Genomic DNA, 11,062 nt, shown 5'->3' with positions numbered 1-11,062 from the left:
AGCAACCACGGGAGATGATGTGCGCGACCGCGCGCCACTTCAAACCTTGCCCGGAGACAACGGTAGGGATGAGACTCGATAAAGACGGTAAGGTGATAGCGATGCGGAGTGCGATACGCGACAGTTTTTTTTTGTTGGCCACTGGCCGGACATCTTGAAGCGTGTATTGCACACAGGCGGCCCGGGGAATGACGGGGGCGATGATGAGCGGGGATGATAACCGCTGTGTCTGGTGAAAAAAACTCACTGCCCCCCGGGCTGACCGGATCAGCCAACGGAAGACATAACGTTTTACATTCGATCAGCTCAATATTTAAGCTGTCTCTTGTAGGGGTTCTTAGATTAAAGAGATCTCTCAAAGGCTTTCTCGATAACTCAACCAAGACATCCATGTTGGTTATTGCGAAATGTTTCATTTCGAAAGTAGTATTTCAAACCTGTCGTAAATGCTTGTGTTTAGCCGAAACATTCTGAAGGAAATATCATGTCAAAATGACACTATCGCAGCATGACACTCGTGATTTTCCTCTCGCTAAAGTTATTGTGAAAGCTTCTGCTATGTATGGCCCGTACAGAAAACTGTTGATTCGGGTGGAGTGTATTCTGGTGGAGTTAACCAATCACACAGTTGGGGCCCTCACTCTCAAAAAAATAGAGAAAACTTGAACCAAGAGTTAACTTTCAAGCTTAGGTGGAGGGGGACGTATGCATAGGCTTCTTTTTTACTGGATGATTGTCCTCATATTTGCAACTCAGGGCGGGGGGGGGGGTAGACCCCCTCTCCTCGCAGATCTGCCACTTTGCAACCCAAGGCATATTTTTTGGATGCTTTTGCGCCTAGATATTCGCCCTGAGAGAATTGAATTATTGTAGGGCCGCAAATAATTGGACATTTGTGAAGGGAACCAAAGTGGATGTTCGTCAGAGCCAATAGCGGCGTTTTACTGTTCATATTCATTACCAAAATTGCGCCTATCGCGCGCGTTTTTGTTTTTCTATAGGAGTGATGGGGGCCAAGCTTAGACATGAAAAATGCAGTTTTTCCTTGATATCATTGCAATACACTCGTAGGTTCTCGTGCTTCTTTTTTCCCTTAAATGAAAATTATCTCTACGCTAAATTTAGAGAAGAAATAGAGTGAACCAGGAATCTTTGTATCCATGGCTCATCTCGCTATCCACTAGGCTACTGTGTGGTAGCTCGACGACGTTTGTACTCTAAAATGCTTTAATGTAACTGGTTGACTAAATAACAACAATGCTCTTGATATCATTGTTCTGTTCGCATGAATAAACATACTGGCCCAATCGAAACTACTGAATTATTCATGACTTGGCCCCAACCGTCCTGTATGGGAATAAAAATTACGGGTGCCGATCGTATTTGTTTTCCGGTCGATATCTCATTCAAGGGTGAATAACTTTTATACTGCCAGAAAAAAAACAGCAATATCAAAAAAAGACCACAGGCCCTGACCAAGTCTGGCTGGCATGCCCCGTTGCCCCACATCAATATGGCGGGCCCCGCGGAGGCTGCGGAGAGTAAAATAAAAGAAATATAGATGAGCTCGTAAGGCCAAAAAAAAAGTCTCCGGTTTCTGGTATGGAGCTTGCCCAAAAAGTGGTGCGGCGACGCACCACTTTTGCTTCAAATGTCGGCTGATGACTGCAAATGGTGCCCGACTAAACTTAGTGCAAATATATGGGAGTCCAGAGAGGCCACATAAAGCTTATTCTCGACCATAACCCCATCTAAAACCACGTTAAAACTGTGCAGCAGCAGGATTCCAGTCAAACCAGCGAGTTTGGCGGTTTTGAGACATCATCTTTTATTGAAAAAAAACTTTTTCATTTTGCCGACGCGCATGGCTACGGCGACGCGCGCGCATACCAGAAACCGGAGACTTTTTTTTCTTGGCCTAAAGGAGTCATATAAAATCCGGTATGTTATTCCTAGCTCTATACAGGTGTCATGTTCTACAGGTTCCGATATGATCCTTTAAGAATGCCTATCCACTTAGTCCCATCTTTTCAGACGTTTATACAAAATCCTTCACGACCTATATAATTTCCTCTTGGTTGTGAGCTTAGCTCTTTCCACGATAGTCCTCTTCAGTTCATTTGTTTTATTTGGCATGAGTGAAGAGATGGTAAACTAATAATCTACATGATGCTCCCTATACAAGCTTAAGGTCAATCACAGAGCAGTAATGCTCTGCAAAACGGCCTCATCCCTAGGCCTAAAAAAAAAATTACTGGCTATCTTTTAACAAAATGTTTGCTCTAAAATAATGTGGACTTTACACATTTTTCATACTTTATTATTGCATTATCTTTTATTTCTTTTTTTCTGGCAACGCGTGACAACGTTTTTTTTCATTTCCAAGATCTTTATGCGCACATCAAAATGAGAATCGAGACTTCTGTCATCAACCCGCAACTCGATGCATCGGGTGCGTCAACGTGATCTGCTCCCAAAAAAAATGAAGCATTGACTCTGGAGTGCGCCCTCCAGAGTAGCAGCGAAGAAAGTTGTGATCAAAATGGCCGCGCCCATTAGGCATGTGAGATTTTGGTGTACACTACAAAAATCATTCAATTTCGATGTGGATGTGGTTTGTCACATCCCGGGAGTCCGTTATCTACTGTATCCCGGAAGATGTAGGCGAAAGATGATTAGGTTTTTTTCATGTAAGTTCGTTATTTGGTATTATTCTGTAGTGTTTTTGTTAAATGTATGAAAATAAATAACTGTGTTGTGTGCATGTTTAGGTGCTGGACGTGTTGTGCATGGGCTCGTGAAAAAGTGCAAATTTTCACATTTTTCCAACTCCAACCCGTATCTTCATTTGGATCTCTGGGATAGTTAAACCCTACTTCATCCCAGGATTGTCTTTTCCTGTGTGCCTTTCATCATTTGGAGTCTTATTGAGTCATTTTTAGAGTCATTTTTGTCACCCATCCTGCCACACTTAGATTTAGTCTGGTGCCTGTCCACAAAATTTAACACCTCAGCCTAGACTGTGTCTAGACCACAGACGTGAGTGACTGAACTAGATTTTCAACCCCAGCCTGCTTTTCCACCTGGATATTCTGGGATAGTTAAACCCTACTTCACCAGGATTGTCTTTTCCTGTGTGCCTTTCATCATTTGGAGTCTTATTCAGTTATTGAGTCATTTATAGAGTCATTTTTGTCACCCATCCTGCCACACCTAGATTTAGTCTGGTACCTGTCTACAGAAGTTATCACCTCAGCCTAGACTGTGTCTAGACCCCAGACGTGAGAGACTGAACTCGATTTTCAACCCCAGCCTGCATTTCCACCTGGATATTCTGGGATAGTTAAACCCTTATTCATATCTGGGTTATCTTTTCCAGACTTAGATTCTTTTTGGAGACATTCTAAGGATCATTTTTGTCACCCATCCTGCCACGCCTAGATTAGTCTGGTGCCTGATTACAGAATTTAACACCTCAGCCTAGACTGTGTCTAGACCCCAGACGTAAGAAGACTGCAGTGACATTGGTGAGAGATTCCTTTTCTTTCTTTCTATGCATTGCCTACTTCATCAGTGGCAAATATGTTAGTCATGGCTAGAAATGCTTTCTATGTATTACTTGGCATAATATTCATCAACTTCATCTACAAACATCAGCAGGAACATTTCGTTGAACACCTCTGCATAGTCTGTTCTTCAGTTAGTCCTCATGACCATCTTAATGTCAATGATGATATAATTGTTGCAGCCTTTTCAAGAAAGCTCAACACTGCTTCTGCTAGTTTCAGAGAGAAGAAAACCCACACTCTCCTGTACCTAAGCTTACTGCTCTTGGTTAATGCCCCAGACGTCGAGCTGAACCCAGGTCCGCGGACCTGCAAGTACCCATGCCAGATATGTAGTCGTGCAGTAACATGGAAGCAACGAGGGGTTGCTTGTGATGACTGTCAACAATGGTACCACGCCGACTGCATGCATATGTCTACCCCAGTGTATATGACACTCAACAATGTCTCATGGCACTGTGTAAACTGTGGCATGCCCAATTTTTCTTCCAGCCTATTCGAGTCATTCACTGTTGATACCACCAATTCGTTTTCTCATCTAGATACTAGTGACAGTAGAAACTCAACTGCGAGTTATAACCCCACCCCTATCGCAAGTCCAGGACCACCACTGTCATGCTCATCACCAATACCCAAATCTACCAATAAAAAAACCTGTGAACATGAAAGTGTTAACTGTCAATTTCCAAAGTGCAAAGAACAAAAAGGAAGACATAATCAATTTAATTGATTCTTCTGATCCAACCATCATCATCGGTACTGAAACCTGGCTGAACAGTAGTATACACTCATCAGAAATCTTTCCACCTAATTTTGATGTCATTCGGAAGGACCGCAGTGATGGTTATGGTGGAGTCCTTCTTGCCATCAGAAAAGACCTTGTCTATGATCGTGTTGAAGTTGATGTGGATGCCGAATGTATCTTTGCTAAGTTTACCATGGCAAAAGATAAGACCCTCATTGTAGGTGGCATGTATCGTCCCCCCCAGCAGTGATGCCCAATATCTGAATGCATTGTGCTCCTGTGTTGAAGAACTTGCCCGCAAATTCAAAAATGCGGTGCTCTGGATTGGTGGAGATGTTAATCTTCCGGATATCAACTGGGATCTGCTGGCAGTCGATCGCAACCAATATTCTTGTCCACTGAATGAGAGATTTCTTGAGTTCCTCCAAAACTGTGGATTACAGCAAATGGTCACATTTTCAACTAGAGGAGATAAGACACTGGATGTGTTTCTTACCAACCGCCCCTCCTTGGTTAATAAATGTGCTCCTCTGCCAGGTCTCGGCGATCATGACATTGTATACACAGAATCTAGCATTACACCAAAGAGGAACATTCCAGTGAGGCGAAAAATCCATCTGTGGAATAAGGCCAGTGTTGATGGCATGAAGGAGGAGTGTCACAATTTCCAGCGTGAGTTTGTGAGCAAGTACAATGTCAACAGCCCAATTCCCCAGATGTGGGCAGACATTAAGTCATCATTATTGAAGATCCTTGACAATGGTGTGCCCTCCAAGATGTCATCCACCAGGTTAAACCAACCATGGATCACAAGGAAAGTAAAGCGTTTGACAAGACGAAAAAAGCGTAGCTTCACCAAGGCCAAGAAAACACAGAAAGCCAGAGATTTTCAGCGTTATCACCAACTGAAGAAGACGACAAGATCAGCCTGTAAACATGCCTATAGTGAGTACATCAACAACATTATTTCCCCTGAGTCAACAACAAACCCCAAGAGATTTTGGGGGTTCATCAACAGCAAGAAATGTGATAACTCTGGTGTTTCCCCACTGAAAGCGAGAAATGGAGTAACATACACGGACAGTGCGACCAAAGCAAACATACTCAATGATCAATTCTCATCAGTCTTCAACAAAAATGAGGATAAGTCAACCATCAAGGATAAAGGTCCTTGCCCATTTCCATCTATGGACTCTATCACGGTGTCAATTGACGGTGTTAGAAAGTTGCTCAATGGCCTAAACATCCACAAGGCATCAGGCCCAGACGGTATTCCTCCCAGGCTATTGAAGGAGTTATCAAACGAACTAGCTCCAGTACTTGCCTTATTCTACCAAGCCTCCATCAACCAAGGCATTTTACCACAAGAATGGAAGGAAGCGAACGTCGTTCCCGTCTTTAAAAAAGGGGAACGAAATAAGGCTGTGAATTATAGACCAATAATATCACTGACCTCCGTCATCTGTAAGTTGCTCGAGCATGTGTTGTGTAGCCAAATCCTGAATCATCTCGACAAGAATAACATCCTCACCGATGCACAGTTCGGCTTCAGAAAACGCCGCTCTTGTGATACCCAATTGTTGCTCACCCTACAAGATCTTGCCAACACTGTAGATTGCAAAGGCCAAGTAGACGTCATACTATTAGACTTCTCAAAGGCCTTTGATAAGGTGCCACATCAAAGGTTACTTCATAAGCTCAACTATTACGGTATTGATGGTAATATCAACATATGGGTAAGCGCATTCCTAGAGAACCGCACTCAACAAGTCATCCTGGATGGAACTGCATCCAAATCTGCACCAGTCCTATCAGGGGTTCCTCAAGGGAGTGTTCTGGGCCCACTGCTGTTCCTGCTTTTCATAAACGATCTTCCTGACTGCACTTCAGTGGGCACAACAGCCAGATTATTTGCGGACGACTGTGTCCTGTATCGCACCATCAAGACAGAGGAAGATGCAAGTTTATTGCAGCAGGACTTGGACCACCTTCAGCAATGGGAGAAAGATTGGCAGATGGAGTTCCATCCACAGAAGTGTCAGGTCATCCATATAACCAACAAAAGGAAACTCATCAAACAGCCGTACATCATTCATAACCACGTACTAGAAGAGGTTGACTCTGCAAAATACCTCGGCGTCAACATCCACAAAAACCTGAACTGGAACCATCACATCAATAGCATTACCAACAAAGCAAATTCTACCAGGGCTTTCTTGCAACGTAATATCCATCAGTGTCCTAGAAAAACAAAGGAGCTGTGCTACAAGACCTTAGTACGCCCTATAGTTGAATACTCTTGCATCATATGGGACCCCCTGACAGCAAGCAACATCCAAAAGCTGGAGATGGTGCAACGGCGTTATGCACGCTTCGTGTTTGGGGACTACAGGACCACCAGCAGTGTCACTGCCATGATCAATCAGCTCCAGTGGCCCACCCTTCAAGAACGGCGTACACAGGCCAAGGCAGTGATGATGTTCCGAATTGTCAACAACCTGGTTGATGTCCCACATACCTACCTGACACCAACCGTTGCCCTGAGAGGTCACTCCCTCAGATACCTAGTACCATTCACCAGGACTGGGGTATATCGGCAGTCATTCTTTCCGGATAGCATCAGAATTTGGAACACCCTCCCACAAGATCTCGTCAACTGCACATCGCTTGCAAGCTTCAAGCAGGGTGTGCAGTCAGTCCAGCTCCGCTAAGTCAGCCTGAGTTGTTTTTAACCGCACCTTATGTTTAAGCTGATCACCTGCACTGTATATATCCTCACCTTGCATGCACACAACAACCGCAGTACGTAATACACCAGATGGTGGACTGTACTTCACCGGAAGAGAGAGAGAGAGAGATTTATTAAGAACATGCATGTTGTAGACGGCATTGTCGATTGATGGCATTGATGATTGAGTTGGAAAGATTCCCATATCTGGCCATCACTAAGTTTTCCCTTCAGTGACCTATCAGCCATCAGAAAGTCCTGAAAAGTCAAAATTAGCAGGGAAAATATTAAGGCAGTGTATATTTTGCCGGAGACGGCAAACCTAAGTATTAGTAAACGTGAGTTTGCCGGATATGCACTGAACATGCGCAGTTACTGTTTTTTTTTACACTAACATTTTCCAGTGACAAGTTTTAGTCTGGCTCCATGCCAAAATTATCGTTGTTACCTTGTTTTCACAAGATGGGATTCAGACCATTTTATAATTTCGGACTTTATTTCCCTTTTAAAAAAAATCCTCCAGAGCCACAAATTTGAAAAAGAAAATGTAATACTCTGCAAAAAATGTTTGAGACATGTTAAAATAATAAAAGAAGAAATTCTTATTTATTTGGGGATGAGAAAAAAAAAACTTAAAATGTGATGCGGTCGGAATCGAACGCGAGTCATCCCGTTTACTAGAGCCTTTGCTTAACCACTACACCAAACGTGCTACACACTTTCAGTGGGAATTTAATACATATTATAATTCAGCCCTATTTTAAAGAGTACAGCGCCCTCTGTTGATATGGATTACCGCCGGCAAACCTTTAGTAATCGTTAGTTTGCCGTCATTACCTCCGGCAAAATATCCACTACCAAATATTAAAGTATTTACTGATAAAACTCTTAGAAATTTTCAGACCAGTCTGATAAAGTGATATAGGGTTTGTGCAGAGGGTGACAGGTGATGGCCAGATATGGGAATCATTTCCACATGGCAATTGGCATCAACTGAAAAAAGTATAAGAAAATCCCATCTTTCTCCAAATGTTACTAAAATACAACATGTAGGGTCATTAGAATTACTAGAACACTGCTTAAAGGTTGCAGAAGTCATTTTGGAATGAAAAAAAAAACACACATAAAGAGGGGCCGTTACTATTCAATTGCGGTAGTGTAATGTGATTAAAATTGCTCTACAATTTAGAATATTGTTGTGATTGCACAATGAATTTTGCACCTGTAACCAATCTTCTTTTAATTCTAATGACCCTATTTTTGTTTGTAATTGTTGCGTAAATGCAGAAAGTTCAAGATGTCAACTTTAAAGCTACCTTGAGTAACTCCAGCTCCAATGCTCATCAGGAATTCGACATTGAATTCCTGATGAGCATTGGAGCTGGAGTTACCCAAGCTACTTTAAAGCAACGGTCCATGGACCCTTCATTCTGACATTTTGTGAACTGTCTTGTTAGTTTACGTGTAATGTTAGCATTGTCAAATTAATTGTATTAATTGCAATTTCCCTTTGTCTTTCTAAATAGCGACTGACATGGGAAAGAGGGAATACTGGGATACTTTCTATGCCAAGAGGAATGCTTCCTGTGACCCAGCATTTGATTGGTTCTTCACTCATGATGTAGCCAATCGGTGGCTTGCTAAGTGCATCTTTGCAATGAGGACTACAGGACCAGCCAATGGGGTTGTGAACATTCTTGAACTTGGCTGTGGTACCTCTACTCTCGCCAGTAACCTGCTCAAAGACAATGTGGATGTCATGAGCCTAGTCTGCGCAGATTTCTCCCCCAGAGCAATCAGGCAGGCACAGTCCATCTCCAGGAGAATATGCTCTTCAAACAAGGAGTCCATTCAGTTTGTGGTAGCTGATGCCAGTCGACTCCCCTTCAGAAACAACCATTTTGATGTCGTGTTTGAGAAGGGCACATTTGATGCCATGTTGAACAGTAACAATTCCGACCTTGCCAGGATGTCCTTCAGTGAGACTGTTCGTGTGCTGAATTCTCGGGGAACGCTCCTGCAGTTTTCTGACGAGAATCCAGATTTGAGACTTTCTTTTCTTGAAGAAGCCCTTCGAGAATCTGGTGTGGATAGAAATCAAGCCTCTGTAACTTTCCAAGATGTTGGTAGTTCCTATGGTGTGGAGTACTTCCTGTATGCAACAAAACTAAGCAAATCGTAATGAACCTGTTTAAAATCAATTTTCGAGAAGATGTTTTATTAGAAATTTTATTTGTATTCATTTATACTTATCTGTCAAGTATGATCTAACCCCTACGCTTTTCCAAGCCAACTCTGGCTCTCCTATCTACTGAGCACTACGTTTATCCCATGCATAACAACAAAATGGACATCTTATTGAGGTGGTTGTAACCACTGAAGCGTTCACAAAAAACTTTTTGCACAAATCAAGAGCTTTTTAAAGGGATTGTGTGAAAATGTAGTTTTTCTATGAGGGTCTTAGAAATGATGCATGTATACAGAATACGTATGCGTCTCGGAAAAAGTGGCCTATTAGTTAATCATCATATTGTGTTATAATTTCACCAGAAATATCTGCATCTTGATATTTTGCATCTTGATATACAGGGTGGATAAAAAAAACCGAAACCGAGATATTATTGCTAATTGGAACAGAAGTAGGGCACATGTGAATCAAAGGGAGATATCGTCTGTTAGGGTTGAATCTCTTCTTTAAAATGACACCCTGCTCATGTCCTTACATTCACGGTTGACTGAGCAGTGACCAATTTTATGAAAGGGTCTATTGAGAGAATTGCGCCACTTTTCATGGTGAAATCTCTTTTTTCCCACCTGCCTTGATTGGCACCATAGCCTTTCACTCTGAGACAAATGACACCACAAAAACCACAATTGAAAAGTGGCGCAGTTCTCTAAATAGACCCTTTCATAAAATTGGTCACTGCTCAGTCAACCGTGAATGTAATGACATGATCAGGGTGTCATTTTAAAGAGGAGATTCAACCCTAACAGAGGATATCTCCCTTTGATTCACATGTACCCTACTTTTGTTCCAATTAGCAATAATATCTCGTTTTTTTTTTTTTTTTAATCCACCCTGTATTGTGAGATGAACATTGCCAAAAATGTGCCCGATAAAATAATGGAAAATGGTTAGTTAACGGGCAACTTTTTTTCTGAGCTCCATCTCCCTTACTTGCATCATTTGCAGTGGTCCTTGTGGACACAAATTTCTCAGAATCTTTCATGTACACATGTAGTTTCCAGACATATTTCTTTCTTCAAACTGAATGGACCTTGAGTTACTGAATGGTGACACGCACATCAACAGCTTAGTCTTTTGGATGATATTGTGGACGCAATAGGTGGGAACGATTTGGTTTAATAGGAAAATTATTTTGTATTTACCGAAATTAACCCAAACAAAATGGCGCCTTCCTATATCTCAAGATGCATTATGAAAACTTGATTGTAAATGTACTGTTTTCATCGGATCCCTTTACATTTTTGCTGTTTAATTAATATTGATTATTGCTTTTCTCAAGTATTCTTATTTATTAACAATCACATTTTCATATTTTGGTTTTCAGTTTTTATTTCATTTTATTAATATTTACACTTTCTTTCTTCAAAATTCACTTTTGTCATACCCTCACCGCCAACCAGTTGCACATTTCCGGCTCCTTTTTCCATCATTTGAAAGGCATATACACGTAGGATCATTTGCTTTTTATGCATTTTGTTCGTTTGCAATAATAACACCACACAACATCCGTCCAAAGAAGAATGTTCAAAACCTAACCTGTTGCAGTTTCTGCCATGTGGATATTACACTTTTGGAGAAAACAGTGGAAAAACCATGCACAAACTTTTGAATAGGAAATAGTTTGGCCTATAGGAATAGGCCAAACTCATATGCTGCTGGGGGGGGGGTCGCCACACCTCCTCCACAGCGAGTCTGTTACCTTCCCAGCATTGAATAATGCCGGAGAAATTAATCCAAGAAAGCTTTTTTTATAATAATTCGGCAGTTTACTTTTG

General features: G+C 41.8%; 1 protein-coding gene across 1 annotated transcript; it reads left to right on the top strand.

The window, feature by feature from the left end:
• Nucleotides 1–2,499: 2,499 nt before the first annotated feature.
• On the top strand, nucleotides 2,500–9,689 carry LOC119743385 (citrate synthase-lysine N-methyltransferase CSKMT, mitochondrial-like). The gene is made up of 2 exons (XM_038219775.1): nucleotides 2,500–2,690; nucleotides 8,566–9,689. The coding sequence occupies exons 1-2, from the start codon at nucleotides 2,543–2,545 to the stop codon at nucleotides 9,219–9,221; spliced, it is 804 nt and encodes a 267-aa protein (XP_038075703.1). The 5' UTR covers nucleotides 2,500–2,542; the 3' UTR covers nucleotides 9,222–9,689.
• The last annotated feature ends 1,373 nt before the right edge of the window (nucleotides 9,690–11,062 follow it).

The sequence above is a fragment of the Patiria miniata genome, unplaced genomic scaffold (genome assembly GCF_015706575.1).
Source record: "Patiria miniata isolate m_02_andy unplaced genomic scaffold, ASM1570657v1 HiC_scaffold_6, whole genome shotgun sequence".
Lineage (NCBI taxonomy): Eukaryota > Metazoa > Echinodermata > Asteroidea > Valvatida > Asterinidae > Patiria > Patiria miniata.
This window is presented reverse-complemented; position numbering and strand designations above follow the sequence as displayed.